The sequence below is a fragment of the Zeugodacus cucurbitae genome, chromosome 2, assembly GCF_028554725.1.
Source record: "Zeugodacus cucurbitae isolate PBARC_wt_2022May chromosome 2, idZeuCucr1.2, whole genome shotgun sequence".
Taxonomy (NCBI): domain Eukaryota; kingdom Metazoa; phylum Arthropoda; class Insecta; order Diptera; family Tephritidae; genus Zeugodacus; species Zeugodacus cucurbitae.
The window spans coordinates 20854385-20874984 of NC_071667.1; the positions used below are offsets into that span (position 1 = coordinate 20854385).

Below are 20600 nucleotides of genomic sequence, written 5' to 3' on the forward strand. Positions count from 1 at the left end.
TAAGTTTAAAATGGTACATGAGGACTAACAAATGTTCGCTTGGCTAGCAAAATACACCTCTTTCAGATTTAATACCTGTACCCCTGAATGCAGTAAAAACCTTTTCAAAGTCTTTTCACCGGAGTTTTCTTTTTAAAAAATTCCGAGAACCCTCCCCAATCTTAAAGTATGAAAACTAAATGGTGATCCATTTCGAGGTTCCCTACTTCTTTAAAGAAAAAAAAAACACAGAAAATTCAAATTTAATGGGGAATGTTTATTATCCTTCGAAAGAACATTCCTTGGCATTTATTATTTAAAGATTATCTCTTCCAAATGTTGACTGTGGCTACGTCTCAGATGGTCCGTTGAGTCCAATTTTCAAAGACTCGTTCGAGCTTTTCGATTGGTAACTGGCGAATGACACCGGCCCGCACACCGCACCAAACCCTTTATTTTTCTGGATGAAATGACAGCTCTTGAATCTCTGCAGGTTGATCTTCGTCCCAAATTTTGCTTGTTTACATATCCATTGAGCTAGAAATGGGCATTTTGGCTGAACAGAATTCCCTCGAAAACGTCGGATCTTCATGGAACTATTCAAGAGCCCATAGAGCGAAGCGACTTCGCTTGGTAAGATCGAGCGATTTCAGTGCTTGTATATGCCAATTTTTGTACGCCTTCCATTTAAGATCTCGATATAAAAAGCGTCAAGTCGTTCCATACGTCAGTCCGAGTTGCTGCTAATGGCGTTGGATTGACTCCCCAGGGTCTTCGTGTACATTCAGCTCCGGTTGCTACATGTATTTTCTTGATTGATGATGATGACGAGCATTGTTGAATATCGAGGATCTTGAAAGATCTTGGCGACGTAAGTCACACCCTTAACGAATTATTTCAAGATTTCAAAATTCAAGAGTGATGGTTATAATCCAATTTAAAGAGAAACATTGTTTTAAGAACTTATCTTCAAAACAGAGAGCCACTAAATTATTAGTTAATGCCAACCAAGCGAACAATTTTGTTAGACACTCAGAGAATCTTTGTAAGCTTATCACACATTCAAACACACACACACATTAGTCATATACATGTAAACACAACAACAACAACAATGAAGCAAACACTCACACCAACATACATACATACAGAAAATTCTATAAAAACTAATTGTGGTGCATGTACTTTGTACTATTTCCTTTCAATTGGCACTAATATCTTAATTTAGGCCCAATTGGCCATTGTTTACCAATACCGACAACACCGTCACCACCAACAACAACAACCACAACGACGACAACAACAAGTACAACAACCGCCACAGCGCCAGCCACCAATTTGTTGGTGGCTAATGCAGCAACAACAGCAGCCGCAGGTGCAGCAGCAGCAGCAACAACAACAGCAACTGCTACTGCAGGACACATGGACATAACAACACCAATAACAACAACAGCCACATTGACAACAACCCGAAACAGTGCAACAAACACGGGAACAACAACAACAACAGCAACAATAAAAACCACACATAATGCGCTATTATCACATTTGGCTCAATTGAAAGCATGCCCTCCCGATAATTGCTTGAACGGTGGCACTTGTAGTGGCAGTGCTTCAAATTTTACTTGTTTATGTGCTAGTGGATACACAGGTTTGGAACAAACAACAATTACAAATACTACATATGTACTTACTATGTATACTACACATGCAAATACAAACTATCCAAAGTATATAAGCAAAAAAAAAACAAAAACCAAAACAACAACAAACAATCCCGTACAAAGTCACTATAAAATACTTAACCTAAAACACTGATTTATTTACCGTTTCTAATAGTAGTTAGTTAGTTGGTATACTTGTTGTTTTTGTAGCGTACTTTATATGCAAAAAAACGTTAAATGCGAATGTTATAAATATTATTACTTAGATGTATGTATGTATGTAATGCTGCTCGCAATATTATTATTTTTTACCCTCCTCTGACTCTCTCCCACCCACTTGAATGTAATTAAATTCCCCTCGCCGTATTGTTGAACGATCGTAAATTTACTTAATTGGCGTTTGGTTTGCTAGTTTTAACTCTTAGTTAGCATTAACCCTAAAAAATGTATGTAAAAATAACTGTACACTCCCCCACCTCACAACACACACCGAACGCGCTCGACTAATCAGCAATTTTCCCACAACCACAGGTTATAACTGCGAACTGCCCGTCACAGATGGTCCAACGAATGTGTTAACCGGCGGCAACAGCCCCATCGGCACCATGGTAAATTGCATCAATGGAGGCAAGTGTTTGAACGGCGGCACCTGTTCAATGAACGGCACACATTGTTATTGTGCCGCCGGCTATTCGGGCGAACGCTGCGAGAAAGCCGAACCTTGTACGGCGCTCAATTGCCAAGAGCCAATGGTGTGCCAGCTGAATAAGTGCGTCTGTCCAGAGAATAAGGTATGCACAGCTTGCTCGGCACAGCCGTGTCGCAATGGTGGCGTCTGCACGGATCTGTCGAACGGGGAGTACACCTGCAGCTGCACGTCCGGCTGGACGGGCCGCACATGCACGAAGGATGTGGATGAGTGCGCTTTGGATCCGAATATTTGCGGTAATGGCATTTGTAAGAATGAAGAGGGCTCGTACAAGTGCTATTGTACGCCTGGTTTTACCGGCAAACATTGTGACTCGGATGTGGATGAGTGCTTGAGTCATCCGTGTCAGAATGGTGCGACGTGCAACAATAAGGTAAGTTTGTGTACTTAGTACTCTTGTGCTTTGAGTTTCTAAAGCGTTTCTAGCTATTCTTTTTTAAATATGGAAAACATCGGATCTTGAGACAAGTGAGTTCGGTTGAAATTTGGAATTTATAGCAATGTTTTGCTTGTATGGCTGTTTCCTGTAATTTGCTTCGTAATACTAAAAGGTGATCCATTTCGAGGCTCCCTACTTTTATAAAGAATAAAAAAACCGAAAATTCCAATTTAATGGGGAATTTTTACTATCATTCGGAACAACGTGAATCCAATTTTCGATGACTCGTTCGAGCAGTTCGACTGGTATCAACTAATGACACGCGTAATGTTTTGCTCCAAAGCCTGAATCGAAGCGGGATTTTCCGCATAGACTTTAGATTTTCCCTATCCCCACAGCAAAAAGTCTAACGGTGTGAGAACACATGATCTTGGCGGCCAATTAACCGGCCATAATGTGAAATTATCTGCTCAACGAAGGATTCTCTCAATAAATTCATTGATTGATGCGATGTGTAGAAAGTGGCGCCGTCTTGTTGAAACCAAATATCGCCGAGATCACGAGCTTCAATTTCAGATATCAAATAGTCGGTTATCATGGGGCGATGACGGTCACCATTGACGGTTACATTCTTATCGGCATCAATTTTGAGGAAATATGAACCGATGATTTCACCGGCCCACAAACCACACAAAACCGTTGTTTTTTCTGGATGAATATCATCTCTTGAATCTCTTCAGGTTGCTTTTCGTCCCAATGCGGCAGGTTTGCTTGTTTGGCTTGCAAACGAAGAACATCTTCTTGAAACTTTTCAAAGACTCCATAGAGCAAAGCGATGTCGCTTGGGAATGTCGTGCGGCTTCAGTTCTTGCATCAGCTGTATTTTGAACGCTTTAAATTTAAAATCTATAAGTAAAATTCGCCATGTCGTTCCATACGTCAGTTCCAGTTGCTGCGAACGGCGACGAAACGACTATCCACTCACAACTATGGCTGCTATATTTTCTTTGCTGCGTGCTGGACGTGATCTATTCGGTCGAATATTATCTAATAATGAATACTGGGTCTCAAAATGGATGATCGTGTTGCGAACTGTACGCTCAGAAGGTCTATCATGTTGACCATAATTTGAGCGAAGCACATTCTTTCCACTACGTTGAACGTTTGCATACGCTGTTTAGTCTTTCTATGATGAAATTTCAAACAATACTGTACAAAAATAACATGACAGCTTGACACGACTCATGTGTGATCTGTCAAAAATGGTCTGTTGAAAAAATTACCTCTTCTTGGATCATCCAATATATATTTACATATAGTTGTGAACATTGTAGTTATTTTAATGCGTATTAGTCTATCCTTAGCTAATATTCTCAACTCATACCACTTATCCTATATATCCGACAGATTATTAACACCTTTAATAGGATTCTTTGGGTAATTTTATTAAGACATGGTGAATTCAGTGAACTGGGTGGTCCGTATAGGTTGGTGGTATACGGAGTATAGGTTGGCAAATTTCAAAAAATCACAACTCCAGCAGCGATCTAATTTAAATTTTAAGATAACTGATCCGTAAATACTTCTCTCCCATCCTTCGTTTTCAACACATTGATATAATTCTTTCGTGGATCCTAAAGATTAAGACCCACTAAATTATTAATAATAATTTAATAATCTGAACAATTCTATGACTGATTTGGAGTATAACGAGAAACTGCACATCAAACAGACAACAAGTGTTGCGAACTTAGACGCGTCTTAAACTTAAATGCCAAAGCTTGAGGCGCACGAAATAACGGGTGATTTTTTTGAGGTTAGGATTTTCATGCATTAGTATTTGACAGATCACGTGGGATTTCAGACATGGTGTCAAAGAGAAAGATGCTCAGTATGCTTTGACATTTCATCATGAATAGACTTACTAACGAGCAACGCTTGCAAATCATTGAATTTTATTACCAAAATCAGTGTTCGGTTCGAAATGTGTTTCGCGCTTTTTTATCGACAAATTTTGTTCAGCGATGAGGCTCATTTCTGGTTGAATGGCTACGTAAATAAGCAAAATTGCCGCATTTGGGGTGAAGAGCAACCAGAAGCCGTTCAAGAACTGCCCATGCATCCCGAAAAATGCACTGTTTGGTGTGGTTTGTACGCTGGTGGAATCATTGGACCGTATTTTTTCAAAGATGCTGTTGGACGCAACGTTACGGTGAATGGCGATCGCTATCGTTCGATGCTAACAAACTTTTTGTTGCCAAAAATGGAAGAACTGAACTTGGTTGACATGTGGTTTCAACAAGATGGCGCTACATGCCACACAGCTCGCGATTCTATGGCCATTTTGAGGGAAAACTTCGGAGAACAATTCATCTCAAGAAATGAACCCGTAAGTTGGCCACCAAGATCATGCGATTTAACGCCTTTAGACTATTTTTTGTGGGGCTACGTCAAGTCTAAAGTCTACAGAAATAAGCCAGCAACTATTCCAGCTTTGGAAGACAACATTTCCGAAGAAATTCGGGCTATTCCGGCCGAAATGCTCGAAAAAGTTGCCCAAAATTGGACTTTCCGAATGGACCACCTAAGACGCAGCCGCGGTCAACATTTAAATGAAATTATCTTCAAAAAGTAAATGTCATGAACCAATCTAACGTTTCAAATAAAGAACCGATGAGATTTTGCAAATTTTATGCGTTTTTTTTTTTAAAAAGTTATCAAGCTCTTAAAAAATCACCCTTTATTATGTATTTTCAAAGCCTAGAATTCCTCTACTTTTAGTGCTACTTATATTTACATAAATCCCTCATATCATTGATACCCTAAACTGTTTCCTACATTCAAATAAAAAATATGTACCCAATGAGTAGTTCTCCGATTTAATCATCTCCTTTCTTTATGTGAACCTGTTACTTTCAATTTCAAATATATATGTATGTATCCCACCACCAGATCAACGCCTATGAATGCGTCTGCCTGCCCGGCTATACCGGTATTAATTGCGAAATAGATATCAACGAATGTGAAATGAATCCCTGCAAGAACGGCTCAACCTGCCACGACATGATCAATAATTTCACCTGCACCTGTATGGTCGGCATGACGGGTCGCTTATGTGAGAACGACATCGACGACTGTATCTCGGCGCCTTGCCAACACGGCGGACACTGTATTGACAAATTGGGCGGCTTTCTTTGCGATTGTGCCAACACCGGCTATGAGGGACAACTCTGCGAGCAAAATATCGATGAGTGCGAATCGCAACCTTGTCAAAATGGCGCTGCTTGCATAGACGAAATAAATGATTATCGCTGTAAATGTTATCCGGGCTATATGGGCAAGAATTGTGAAACCGATATCAATGAATGCGAAAGTAATCCTTGCTTGTATAACGGCAATTGCTTGGAACGTTCAAATATGACATTGTATGCGTTGAGTCAAACAATGGATTTGCCGGAATTCTTCAATCGGCAATTCTCCTATCAGAATGCGAGCGGGTAAGTCTTGGTTGGATAACTGAGGGAATTTATATTTTCTGATTCTATATAATTTCTTGTAGCTATGAATGCGTTTGTGTACCCGGCATTATGGGCAAGAATTGCGAGATCAATATTAATGAGTGTGAAATGAATCCGTGCGGCAAGCATGGCACCTGTAATGATGGCGTAAGTTGTTCTTATAATTGATTTCAAAGCAAGTCTCTTTAATTTTTGCATATTTCCAGATCGGCACATACACCTGTGATTGTGATCCGGGCTTTGAAGATCGACATTGCGAGACCAATATCGACGAGTGCGATCGGTAAGTGCCTATAAATATGCTATATACTACAGCATTTTACTGAAGATCATGATATGAATTTATCATTTTTTGTACTCTATCATCCAAAGGTATCAACCTTGTGGCGCACACGGTACCTGTATCGATGAGATCAACGACTACACCTGCGATTGTGATGCCAATTATGGCGGCAAGAATTGTTCGGTTCCTTTGATAGGTTGTTTGAGCGCACCATGTCAAAATGGTGGCAACTGCAAGCCATATCTAGTCAACGAAACCGAACATCTCTTCAACTGCACGTGTCAGCATGGCTTCCAGGGTGACATTTGTGAGAAGACTACAACAATTTCGATGGTTGTCAGCAGTTTGATAACGGTGAAGACGCAACGCGAGGAAGGTTACGATATAAATCTACAATTCAAAACGACTTTACCCAATGGTGTACTCGCCTTTGGCACTTCGATTGGACACAATGAACCTGTTAGTTATATACTGGAGTTGATTAATGGTCGTCTGAATTTACACTCCTCGCTGTTGAATAAATGGGAGGGCGTCTTTATTGGTTCCAAATTGAACGATAGCAATTGGCATAAAGTATTCGTGGCGATTAATACTTCACATTTGGTGCTCTCAGCCAACGATGAGCAGGCCATCTTTCCAGTGGGTTCGTATGAGACCGCCAATGGCAGTCAACCGTCATTCCCACTTACCTATTTGGGCGGCACAATACCGAATTTAAAATCATATCTGCGCCATTTGCCGCATCGTCCATCGAGTTTTGTTGGCTGCATGCAGGATATTGTCGTCAATGGTAAGTGGATCTTCCCCGAGGAGCAAGGCAACGAAGATACGAATTTGACGAATATACAGGCCGGTTGTCCGCGTAGCGAGCAATGCATGCCGAATCCGTGTCATTCGAATGGCGCATGCACGGATTTGTGGCATACATTCTCGTGCACTTGTCAGCGGCCGCACTTCGGGCACACCTGCAAATACAGTGAGTTCAATTGTATTTAGTTTAAGAAGTTTTTAATAATTTTGAATTCAATATTTAACAGATATAACTGCAGCCACATTTGGTCACGAAAACACCACGCATTCTGCGGTCGTTGTGGAGACGAACGACTCGGCGCGTCGTGCCATACGTTCCATACTCGATATCTCGATGTTTATACGCACACGCGAGCCAACCGGTCAGGTCTTCTATTTGGGTAGTGACCCAAGGAAGACCACCATAAAAGGAGCAAGTAAGTATTTACAACTAATAAACTTTTTGAGATATATACATACAGTTGGATCAATAAGGACTCAAGTTTTCATGCACTCAGATTATACTTCGAAAGCGCAGCCTGGTAACTCTATCAGTAATCTCATGATTTTCATGGTCTTATGACAATGAAACCATTCCTTATTCATATTTTTTTTAATCACATAATGTTACGGTACTTATTGATCCAATTACCTTCAAAATATACATACATACATATATATATTTATCTTAAATCCTCTATAATAATTTCTTTCTACACCCAACAAATCTTTAAACATGTTAATAAAATTTCAATCTTCAACTCTCTTTAATTTGAGAGCGTTTTAAAACCAAAAATCTCTTTCTTAAAGCTGACACTGGCGAATCGTATGTAGCCGCCGAACTGCATGGCGGTGAATTACTAGTGAAAATGCAATTTAACGGTACACCAGAGGCCTACACAGTCGGCGGTAATAAACTCGACAACGGCTATAACCATCTAATCGAAGTGGTGCGCAATCAGACGCTCGTACAAGTCAAGCTCAACGGCACCGAGTACTTCCGCAAAACACTCTCCTCCACGGGCTTACTCGATGCACAGGTGCTCTATCTCGGTGGACCACCTGTTGGCGAGCAAACGCAATCGCCAACAACCACCGGTACTGATCCCGCGGCGGCAGCAACGGCCGAAGAGAATGTCATAAATAATGAAGTTGATGAGAAGGACTACTTTAAGGGCATCATACAGGATGTGAAAGTAAGCAATGGATCACACACGATGATCGTCGAACTGTATCCATTGAACGAAGATGACTTACTGCTGCCACCATCGTTCGGTGTGGTCACTATCGATCGCACTTCGGTGTTGAAGGGTGAAGTAACGGATGACTTGTGTCGCAAGAACCCTTGTAAGCATAATGCCGATTGTCGTAATACGTGGAATGATTACGTGTGCACCTGCCCGAATGGTTATAAGGGTAAAAATTGTCAGGAGATCGAGTTCTGTCAGCTGGTCCAATGTCCGGGCAATAGTAAATGCCAGAATCTCGACGATGGCTATGAGTGTTTGACGAACATCACATTCAAGGGTAACGAAAAGAATCCGTTGGCATTCACTTACTTCGTAGAACAATTGACTGATGAGCCGAAAATGTTAGTGAAACCGATTATAGAGATTGCGTACAGAACACGCGCTGGCGGCACTCTATTTTTCATAGAAAATGGTGAGAGCTTCTTTGAAATTGGCGTGAATCAGGGACAAGTCACGGTCACTTGGAAGTTGAGTCAAGAAGCGTTTGGCGACACCAAGCGTTTTACCAAAGACACATTCGATTCCAGTCAGATGGAGATGTTGAACGAACCAGGGTAGGTCTTAAAAATCATTAAATTAAATAAAAGATATATGCATATTTACTTTCATTCTTTGACCCAACAGTTGGAACCGCATTTATCTACGCGCGCAAGGCGGCAAACTCGAGGGTGGCTGGAAGGGTTGGGAGAGCATGGTCGACCCATCGCCCGCATTTTCTGCCGACATCGATCAGCAAGCCTTCCAAGAGTTACTCTCCAGTGACACACAAGTCTATCTCGGCGGCATGCCCACTGATAGCCGGCAAGCGCGTGGCAGCAGCTCAGCACAGCAGGGCTCGCAATTCAAGGGTTGCTTGGGCGAGGCACGCGTTGGTGATCTTTTGTTGCCTTACTTCTCCAACGCGGAGATGTATCCACGCACTGAGAACGTCTCGGTGCAGCCGCACTCGCAATTCCGTCTCAATTCGACCAAACCGGATGAGGGTTGTGTGCTTTGCTTTAATACGGATTGCAAGAATGGTGGCTACTGTAGCTCACCATCGGAGCAGTACGCCTGCACGTGTCTGCCTGGTTATGAGGGGGAAGATTGCGCAACCGATATAAATGAATGCCTGAATGCGACTTGTGAGAATAATTCCACTTGCATCGACAAAGTGGCCGACTTCCAGTGCCGCTGTTTGCCTGGCTACGATGGGCGTCTTTGTGAGCATAATATTGATGAGTGCGCCTCGCAGCCCTGTCATAATGGTGGCAATTGCACGGATCTAATTGCTGCCTTCCATTGCGATTGTACGGAGGACTATGCGGGCGTTCAATGCGATTTCTTGAAGCAAGTCACTTGTGATAATTTGCCCTGCCGCAATGGTTCGACCTGTGAGGATGGATTTAGTAAGTACAATTTTTTTATTACTTTCAAAAACAACAATTAGAAGAGGAATTCGTTTTTATACATATTAAAATATTAACTCTCGTTAACCACAGACGCCAACACCAACAACAATTTCACCTGTAACTGTATGCCTGACTTCGAGGGTCCCTATTGCGATGTGCCCTTCTGCGAAACGACACCCTGTCAGAATGGCGGTCTCTGCATACTCGCCGATGCTTTCGTAAGTACAAATATATGCCACTACTGAATGTAAGAAATTTATGAAACGCGCTTAATTTCCTCACAGACACCACTGTGTCAGTGCAGCTTGGGCTATACAGGACACTTATGCGAAAAGGATATCAATGAGTGCGAACCCAATCCGTGTCTCAATAATGGCATGTGTCACGACCTCATCGGCGCCTATCAATGCAATTGCACCGGCACTGGCTTTGAGGGCAACAATTGCGATCTCGATATCGATGAGTGTACCTCGGGTATTGAGTACTGCGGCGGCCTTGGACGCTGCATTAATTTACCGGGTTCATTCAAATGCATTTGTCAGGACTCTTTCTGTGGCGTCTACTGCAACTTTACCGATCCGTGCAAGAACGGTGAAGGTTCACCGTGCATGAATGGCGGCAGCTGCCTGGAGGCGTGCGGCGATGAAGCGGACTATACGTGCACCTGTAAGGCGGGCTATGAGGGCAAGGATTGCACGCTGGTGGTGAGTGCGAGAATGTAAAATAAAAGTATTTATGCAATTTAACGTTTTCTTTTGAAACAGATGGCCGCTAAAGATGAGGGTCCCTCCACCGCGGACATTGCCATCATTGTGATACCCGTGTTGGTGGTGTTGTTGCTTATTGGCGCAGCGCTTCTGGGCACCTTCTTGGTTATGGCGCGCAATAAGCGTGCGACGCGCGGCACCTACAGCCCCAGCGCGCAAGAGTACTGTAATCCGCGCCTGGAAATGGACAATGTGCTGAAGCCACCGCCAGAAGAGCGTCTTATTTAGTCGTTGACAGTTGCTTTGCTAATACTTTTTTAAACATATTTGTAGTTAATGTTGACTTGACTTGGCACGAAAGTGATGTATGAAATGAAAGTGAACTGGTTACTATAAAGTCTTTATCCGCCCATTAAGTATAGTTATAATAAATAATTAAGTGTTTAAGTGTATTAATTATTAATTATGAAATATTGCTCATTAAAACGGTTTGAAAGACATGAGGCGCGTTAAAAATATTACACTCGTTCTTTACATCGTGCATTCGCTCGATTTGTGCGACTTTCCTAACTTCACGTTACCGTTACGGAGTTTATAAAATGCAACCCTGGCATAAAAATGAAGGTAAAATATGATTCGCGTAAATAGAAACATTAAAAGACATTAATCATTAAATAATTAAGTTTAAATGAGAAAAAGAACAATAAATATATGTTTCATATAATGTAACTAGTTAGCTCAGACAACCTGTTTATGTGCTCAGTTCAAACACAGCGTACTTTCATAGATATAATAAACGTAAAATTTATAACTTAACATGAAAAAAAATAATATAAAATAAAAATATTTATAGTTAAATAGTTGTAAGGTTTAAAACCTCAGTATTGTGTTTGAATGCCAAGTGAGCAATAAAATTATAAACAAAAAATAGTTATTAAAAAAATTTAAGAAAAAAAAAACAAATTTAATATTAAAATTAAACAAAACATTTTACTCACACAAAGAAAAAAATTGTTCAACATAATTGCGATCAGAAAAAATATTTGTGTAAAGCAAACGCCTCACTATGGACTTCCAAACAAAAGTGCTCTTAAAGAAATATAAATCCAATTTATGTATTTGTCTAACTAATCTAATTCTAAGTCTAGTTAAGTGTATATCCATTACTTAATGCGAGGTAACCTAAAATCCGCGACTACTACAACCACACTGTGGCTTTATTTTGTGTAATGACATTTCGATTCGCGTTACTGTTATTTAGATTTTTTATCGTATATTTACTTATTATGTTATACTATATATACATACATAAATACGTTAACTTAAGAGACTGTATTATATTAAATCGACTAATTTATATTTAATATTAATAAAGACCTTGAAACATTCAAAGCTTCTTACTTGATTTATTTAACGAAGTGGAGCTACCTTCGCACAATAATCGGTCTGCGTAACGTGAACGGACCCAGGTTATTTCCGGTCAATTTGTTTCATTTTTACTCAATTCAGACACGTGGTCTTTAATTCTATTGGTCCTCTCAAAGAAACGATGTGATCATCAACTGTTACATCAATCCTTCCAGCATTACGATCACACTTAAAATAAGAATAGCTGTTGTGGGTCTATCTATATAACAGTTTCAGGAATGCTATAAATTGGGCGGGAAGGATCTCTCTGATCCGTTTGATCCAAACGAGGTTTCATACAGGATGACCCAGTATCGTGTGACTTCCTGAATCTATTGCTAAAGAAAATACTAAAAGCTGCAGAGCTAAATAGAGAAGGTACAATTTTCTAGTGTACAGCTGGTGGCGCACGCCGATGGTATTGATATCATTGGAAGCAACAACGGCGCCGTTCTGCTTTGTCCAGACTAGATAAGAAAACGAAGCGAATGTGTCTGGTGGTGAATAAGGACAAGACATCTCCAGGACATATCTCTTGTCATCAAACAAACAGTCAGCGCATACGCGTCTTTGCTCTCACGTCTCTGTTGATAGTCATAACTTTGGCGTTGTAGATAATTTCGTCTATCTTGGAACAAGCATCAACAACACCAACAATGTCAGCATCGAAATACAACGTAGAACCACTCTTGCCCACGTGTGTTACTGACTAGGCAATTGAAAAGTAAAGTCCTCTCTCGACGAATCAAAACCAAACTCTACAAGTCCCTCAATCCAGTCTTGCTTTATAGTACAGAAACGTGGGCGTTGTCGACATCCGATGAGACGGTACTAGGAGTTATCGAGAGAAAAGTTTTGCGGAAGATGTATGATCCTTTGAATATTGGCAACGGCCAATACCGCAGACGATGGAACAATGATCTGTATGAGCTATATGATGACATTGGCATAGTTCAGCGAATAAAAAGACAGTGGCTACGCTAGCTAGGTCTGTTGTTCGAATTGATAGTGTTCGATGCAGTACCCGCTGGTGGAAACCGAGGAAGACCTCCACTCTCTGTTCACTTGGCGTTTCCATTTGGCGACAAATAGAAAAAAGGAGGACTGAGAGACGCTCTCTTATTGATTCGGTTATAATCGCGTAAAAATCGGCAGCAAATTCAAGAGTGATACCTCTATTCAATTTTATAGTGAATGTTGTATTTAAAATCTACAATTTAAGATGGAATAACATGATGTAACCCTTTTCGAAGTTTGAAAAATATTTATTTTATAAGAAGTATACTCAACTGACCATTATTAAGCTAACGTTCTGACTGACCGCTCTTGGTATCAGTAACGCTTCCTAAAATCGAATACAGTCAGTTAGGCACGTGAAGGCACGAGAAGAATCTCCATGCATTACTGTTGAAGCGGATCGTTGCAAAAATAGGGGTGCAACTAAGAACGACGACTTCTTATTCGTATTTGTGAATCTGTAGTTGTTTTTGTTGTTGTAGCGGTTGCCCAAACCTGCTTGAACCGGCAAGTCTAAAATAATTGTTACCGGAGTCATCTAACGGGAGACCCAGAAAATGAGCTGTTTCGATAGATTCGGACCAGAGGGGAAGCGGTGTTAGATGAGTGGGATTTAGGGGACATGCAAAGAGGTGGTTAATGTCATGCGTGGACTCTTTGCATGCGGTACATATGTTGAGTATGTCGCGGTTCAGTCTGGATATTTAGAATGTTTACCTGTTACAGTATCCAGAATGAAGTTGCGCGAGCATCACTCTAGTACGCGAGGCAACTCGAGCTCTGTACCATAGTGATGCTTTATCTCCAAGTACGCCATTCACAGGGAAGGCGTCGAAGAAGGTGTTAATGGCTCCACTGTGATTGGCGTCCTGTGTTTGTCGAAAGATTGTCGCATCCGAAGTCCGGTCGGTATAGTCTTGTATGTCGTCTTAGTATATCAGGAATGTAATGGCTCTGGGAGCCGACTCGGCTTCCAGTAGGTGACTGCAGCGGTATTTTGACAAGTCTCAAGCTTCCCCAGCTGCGTCCTACTGCAGCCAGGCTGGCCCCTCTGTAGTAATATTTGTGCATCTATGTTAGGGGTTTCTTGGACATTGTGAATTTCAGTGTTGTAAATTATGTCAAGAACGCATTTACCAACATTCAATGTTAGACCCCAATAAATTATAATGGATACCATTTGCTGGCAAGTAGTGTACGAAGAGATCCATTAGGGCTTGCCGATCGCAAATATGTAGGTGTGTATTTTCATTGTAAAGATTTACATATCTATATAACGGTTAATAGTAAAAAAAAGAAAAAGAAAATTAAAAAGGAATTAACTAGTACTCAACTCCACAATGAATTTGGTGGATCATAAATATTTCGTCATTTCTATTAACTTACTCATACTCACATTTATTATTATTGTTTGGTTAGTTTTATTATACATTTAAGAATCAAACTAACGCGATTTAGTGTAAATGCAGCAAATTTTTAAATGAATTGGTAAGTAGAGCATTTCTATGAATTTTAAAACAGTTTATTTAGGATAAGAAGAAAGGGAAAATGCCAAAAATTGCAATGGAGTAGACCTTGAAAATGTGCAGAGCGCATTTATGAGTAGTGCTATTGAATTTGTTTTAACGATAATCGAGTCATAAATTATTAGAGCTAAAATTAGTTGTTAAATGTTTTCTGATGCTAAAACAACAATAAAATAATGTAAACTGAACGCACTGGATTTATATTGGGTCAGGGACTATTATTAAACTCGCCAGCATTCCATACAAGAATTTGAGGAATATTTTATAGCAACAACAAAAACAAGTTTGCTTGTTTGTAGTAAGCATTAAAACACATAACCTCAATTTTTTCTTTGTTTTCAAATATTGTACCTTAGAGAATCACGACATTCTTTATAGCAAAAACTAATGCTAACACCTAATTAACGATACAATTTGTGCAAAAAATATCAGAATATAGAAAAACTAGCAAATATTTAAATTATGCAAATTTTTGCTAAATATTTTTTTATTTAATTTTATCTGCATTTATAATTACTTGACAAGCCCTAAAATTCGAAAAAACATTTAATTTACATACTAATTCAAGAGTTCACTGCAAAACTCGATGCGATTAATATTTATTGCATATAGCATACTTTTTTCGTTTCTTTTTATATGCGAGAATATTTATTTCTTTCAGTGTATGTGCACCGCTTTAATATTTATTATGCGAGAATATCATTAGTTTAATAATTTAAAATTTGGATTTCCATATATTTGTTTGTGTTTTATTATTATTAATTTTTAATTGCGTAGAGCATAACTACGCAGCGTTTATAATTATAAATAAAGTAGTAGTAAATATGAATTCGTTTGCATTGCTGCACAACATTTACATTTACAAATATTCATAGAAATGAGGGAGAGTCCACTAAATGTATGTGTGTTAGAAGAAATGACAATAGGCATGCAGCGCATTTTAAACAACCGATGCGACCCATTTAAATTTGTTGCTGCTCTGCACTTCGTGATGATAGAAATTGCATTCCAATTTGTTGATGCAATTCTTGCCAAAGCGACACGGCTTGGGATGGTAGAAGGTGCAGCCGACCTTCGTGCATGTCGGATAGTATTTGCACATGGTGTTGTTGGCGGCTGCTGTGGCTGAAATCGATTTGTAATTCTGCACAGGCACAACATGGGATGCTGTAGAAGAGAAAGAAGATCAACAAAAAATATTAATTTACAACTACACTTTGAGAACTCACTGAACCTAATGCACTTACATAAAGGTGGCGCCTGTGGCACCAGCTGCGTCGGATCCCTTGCACCGCTGTGCGCATAATTGCAGTCCAGATTCGTGCAAGCGAGATCATATTTGCAATGCGGATGCGAGTACAAACATTTGTCGGCGAATTTGCAATTCGGGAAACTTTTACACGGTGCTGTCGGGTGATAATAGTCGCAGAATTGTTTTGTGCAATTCGGATGGTATTTGCACCGTTCCTTAGTCTTCATAACACGCACCGCGGACGAGTCCAAAGTGACGGAGCTCACTGCAAGTTACAAGATGTATGATTAGTTGAAGATTAACTCAAAATTACAACAAATATACTTACACGACGGTATGTTGTCGTATTTCTTCGCCTCCACATTGCGCGTTGAGATCTTGCGTCGCTCTTCACCGCTGTGCCGCTCTACGGAATAATCGCGCGAGGCTGCACGTTCGCGTTCACGCTCACGATTGTGACCTTCTTGTTCGCGTTCCCGCTCACGCCCTCTTTCACGCATACGTGTGCTATCGTCGCTTCTGGAACGGCGCTTATGCACCGGTTGCGCCTCCACATCGTCCATGTCATCATCATCTTCATCGCTGTGCTTCATGTCACGCGCTCTGCCCTCATATTGGCCACTGTTGGAGGAGCGTTTACGTTTGGGTGGCGTGCGCGACTCCGTGCGTGTTTCCTTGCGTAAGTCGGATTTTCGCAACGGTGGTGGCGTGGTGGAACGCTCCACGCTGTGTGTGCGCTTGTGTTTGCGTTGTTGACTGCCGTTGCCCACTACAATTGTGGATGACAACTTCTTTGGACTCATCTCCTCATCGTCCGTATCATTCTTGATAATGATCTTTTTGATCTCTTTTGGCTTGCGATAAGTTTCGACTAAATCGGAGCGTCTTAGTGGCGGTGTTGCTGGCAATGAATTGGATGATTCGTGATCGCTAAAACGTGATACCGTTGATGATGGCATTACTTTGGCTGAGAGGCGTGATTTTATGCTGGCGCGACGACTGTGCTCATTTTCATGTGCGCCCTGTCGTGAGCGTGGCGCTTGTGTTGATTTTGTGGTTGTTGTTGTAGTGGAAGATGCTTCAGCACGTTTGGAACGTGCCACCGAGGAGGATGAGGAGACTTCTTGCAATGGCGACTCGGAACGTACTCGCTTCAAGGCAGCCTTTGCGCGGGACATGAACTTCAAAGCCGCTTTCTCGTCTGCAAATGGAAAATACAAAAACAATTGAAACAACTGTAACTGTAGCTAATCACATTATAACTTAATCGCCGACTTAAAGCGTCTAACTTACCATTAAGCGTAACCACAAATTGTGTTTTCCTTTGTGGCGCTTTATCAGCTATTTGCTTCGCATTAGCAGTTTCATCCTCGTCAGCCTCATCGGAGCTGTAGAAAGCAAAATCATATTTAAAACTTATAAATATTGCACATAAATAACGGTATGTTCAACTCACTCTTCACTCTCGGTGCTTTCCTGCTCCTCATTCTTTATGCGTATCATTTGCGGCACATACATATAATTGATGTTGGAGTCTACGCGTTGGAACACCGTGCCTGGCACGTACTTCTCCTCCAACTCCTCTTCAGCCTCTTCAACATCCTCCACATCACTATGCGCTTGCTCCTCAGCATCCAACTCCTCCACATCGATTTGCGCGCGTCTCCGCTTTTGTAACGGCATATCGCTTTCCACTTTGATTACGAGATTCTGCGTTGCGCGTCTGAACAAATTCGAGCTTGTTGCCGATGTGGAAGTGACTTTGGCGCCGCGTTTCAAGCGCTCACGATAGGCTTTGGTATATAATTTGCGCTCGTCTGTTGGATCTTTCATGATGTTGCTAACTTTGCTCGGCACTGCCTTTTCCTCTTTGTGTCGGGCCTTTACGACGGTCGAGCGTTGTGCTTCGGCGACAGCGCGCAGCAACAATGTCTTGCAAGCCTGCTTGCTGGGTGATACCGGTGCACGTGGTTTAATTTTGATGATCGAATTCAAAGATTTATCCTCATCTTCGGAGGATTCCACTTGTTTCACGGGCGCTACAATGACACGTGAACCAATACGCTGTCGCTGTGTTTGTGGCGAGTGTGTGGTTTTAGACTCTTCATCACTACTATCACCACTGTCTGTAGATGTTTCACTTGCCGATGAGTTTGTTTTCTCATCAAGCTGCTTTTCAGAGACACTCTTGTTGGTATAATTTGGTTTCACTATTGCCGATACCGTTATGTTAGGCAGTGTACGCTGTTCGTTATTGGTTGTGGTGCGGCGTAATATTGGCGATAATGAGCGTCGCATGCGTGGCACACTACCTTTACGCCTATTTTCAATTGGATCACGACTACGCTCTCGACCACGTTCTCTTGGACGCTCACGTTCACGTTCCAAATCACGATCTTTACGTCGGTCTTCACTTCTACCACGCAGTCGTGCAGGAACTCGATTTCTTTCACGTTCCCGCTCGTGCTCACGTTCGCGTTGGCGTTCACGTTCCCTTTCTTTTTCACGCTCCCGCTCACGGTCGCGTTCCTTATTTCTATCATGGTCTCTTTCGCGTTCACGTTCTTTTTCGCGGTCGCGATCCCTATCGCGTTCACTGTCATTGTCTTTTCGCCGGAACGAGGGCACAAATAGTTGTTTATCCTCACGGGTGCGTCGCGGTTGTTGTTGTTGTTGTTGTGCATCACGCACTGCCGGCGGACGTATGCCCAAACGTTCATGCACTGGTTTCTTAAGCACCTCTGCGGGCGTTTCGTGTCTATCACGTTCGTGTTCGCGATTTCGTGACTTTTCACGCTCCTGACTATGTTGCTTTTGTTGCAATGGTTGACTACTTCGTAGACTATTAGTAAATTGTGGTTCACTGGTGGCCACAAAGTTCATTGGTGGTGGCGGTGGTGTAAAATGAGCAGATCTATCCGAGGTCTCATTTTCAATAGATTTCGTTTCATCGCTCTTCTTTTCACCAGCATCAAAAATGATTGGACTACGCCTCTTATTAGTTCGTTGTTCAGTTGGTGTTTGTGGGAGCTGCAAATAAAATTAAACAGTTATTAAAATATGAGTGGAAGTATTGAAATAATTTATATACCTTTTCTACTGCTTTTGGACTAAGGTTTTCAACTTCCTCTTCGGTGCCGTCCTCTTTCAAATTTATGAAATCTTCATCATCACTGTTGTCATCCAATTCGCCCAATTGGCGTAAGTGCTTTTTGGCTGCGTAGATTTTCTTTTGTATTTCGGCTAACTCAGCCAAGTCTTTTTCGCGATTGCCACTAATAATTGGTGCAGTTGTTGTGACTTTCTTACTATTAGTAGTAACACAATCACTAACATCACCATTATAACGTTGATCTTTGCTAGCTGTGGTATTTGGTGCTATATTCGAGTTCTCGCCAGACAATTTTGTAGTAGCATTTTTAGTTGTTTCACTACTTGCTGTTTTGTTGCTACCTTTAGCCTTTTTTATGTGCGCTGCCGCTTCAGCCGTTGTAGTTAAATTTTTCTTAGCTTTTTCCAAAAACACATCCGCAAATACATCGGTTATGGAGTTAATGGGTGGCACAGTTGGTGTGCTTGATGTTTCCGATTTTTCAGTTGTATTTACAGCGGTGCTCTGCACCTCTTCAGATGTTTTTTTAGAAGTTGAATTTTTTCTATCTTTTTTATTACTTTTACGTTCCTTTTTGTTTGACACATCTTGTTTTGGATCTGCCTTGCGTTTCTTTGTCGCTGCATGATGTGCAGAAAATAACAAAATTAATAAATCAAATATTTAGATATCACATATATTAAATGCTTACCAATAGCTGCGGGTAATGTCACTTCTTGCAATTTTTGTAGCACTTCATGTAGCCATGTTACGAAAAGTTCAGTTTGTGAGCCAAGAAACAGATTCAGGTCGGCGATCATCTGTTGTTTGGAACGCTTGTTTGCTACCATTATCATCACATAATCCGGCAGCTCATCGTCTATATAGCCGGCAGTGCCACCAGTGCCTAACTCTACGAGTTTGGCCTTTACGGCACTCTGTAATAAAATAAAACAATTATTTGACACTGACACACCTGATTTATGTAGATATTTTAGGGTGCTTAATCAATATTTGTTTGATATTGAAAATACTCCACCAGCTGCATACAACACTTCATATCATATATACATATATTGATAGTGAAAAGTATATTCTTCAACATTTTCATTATATTCTCACTTGAGCACAGCTTACCCGCATTTTTTGACCGATTTCACTGCCAAAATTTTCCATTTTTATCAGAAAAATATAGAAATTATGAAAATTTCGTATCCTTTCTCCTTAATGTTCACTCTGAAAAATATTGCTTTTGACTGACAGAAATTCAGTGCAAACGTCAAATAAATAAACAAGTAGGTAGAAGAATCGACGTTAATGCATGGTTGCAATTTTAATTCACCACCCTTAAAGTGTGGTGAATATAAGTTGCGGTAGAGAAGAACGATATTTCTATGGAAAAAACATTAATTGTTTATTAATGGTTTTTACCTGTTATGTGTTGGTAAAGGTCATTTCCTCGAATCCATTATTTACCTAAGAATGTAGGCGTAAATATAATAAAACTTTAAAGGGATTAGAAGAAATTAAAAATATATTTCTTGTACATATATAGTTTTACCAAAAAATTAAAATATATCAATATATTTAAAAAGACTCAAACATTATATGCTTTGTTTAACATTTGACTGTTTAACC

At 40.7% G+C, this 20600-nt stretch overlaps 2 protein-coding genes across 10 annotated transcripts in view; one reads left to right on the plus strand and one right to left on the minus strand.

Moving 5' to 3' along the window:
* The window catches only part of LOC105217188 (protein crumbs), a 42588-nt gene extending 30527 nt beyond the window's left edge, over nucleotides 1-12061 (plus strand). For 6 of the 9 annotated variants that reach the window (XM_054235910.1, XM_011192076.3, XM_054235902.1 and 3 more), the window contains 12 exons: nucleotides 1208-1630; nucleotides 2175-2725; nucleotides 5684-6228; nucleotides 6291-6396; nucleotides 6456-6532; nucleotides 6622-7508; nucleotides 7570-7758; nucleotides 8099-9125; nucleotides 9196-9959; nucleotides 10053-10180; nucleotides 10247-10666; nucleotides 10727-12061. In XM_054235910.1, coding sequence (XP_054091885.1) covers nucleotides 1208-1630; nucleotides 2175-2725; nucleotides 5684-6228; nucleotides 6291-6396; nucleotides 6456-6532; nucleotides 6622-7508; nucleotides 7570-7758; nucleotides 8099-9125; nucleotides 9196-9959; nucleotides 10053-10180; nucleotides 10247-10666; nucleotides 10727-10957 — 5348 coding nt within the window. In that variant the 3' untranslated portion in view covers nucleotides 10958-12061. The remainder of the gene's footprint in view (nucleotides 1-1207; nucleotides 1631-2174; nucleotides 2726-5683; nucleotides 6229-6290; nucleotides 6397-6455; nucleotides 6533-6621; nucleotides 7509-7569; nucleotides 7759-8098; nucleotides 9126-9195; nucleotides 9960-10052; nucleotides 10181-10246; nucleotides 10667-10726) is intronic. The other 3 variants (XM_011192077.3, XM_054235915.1, XM_011192079.3) reach the window with 3 other exon arrangements.
* Nucleotides 12062-15115: 3054 nt separating this feature from the next.
* LOC105217184 (zinc finger CCCH domain-containing protein 13) lies at nucleotides 15116-20259 on the minus strand. The gene is made up of 8 exons (XM_011192069.3): nucleotides 20100-20259; nucleotides 19675-19900; nucleotides 18963-19603; nucleotides 17328-18901; nucleotides 17165-17259; nucleotides 16200-17072; nucleotides 15867-16136; nucleotides 15116-15786 (listed from the first exon to the last, which is right to left on the minus strand). The coding sequence occupies exons 1-8, from the start codon at nucleotides 20136-20138 to the stop codon at nucleotides 15560-15562; spliced, it is 3945 nt and encodes a 1314-aa protein (XP_011190371.1). The 5' UTR covers nucleotides 20139-20259; the 3' UTR covers nucleotides 15116-15559.
* Nucleotides 20260-20600: the final 341 nt, after the last annotated feature.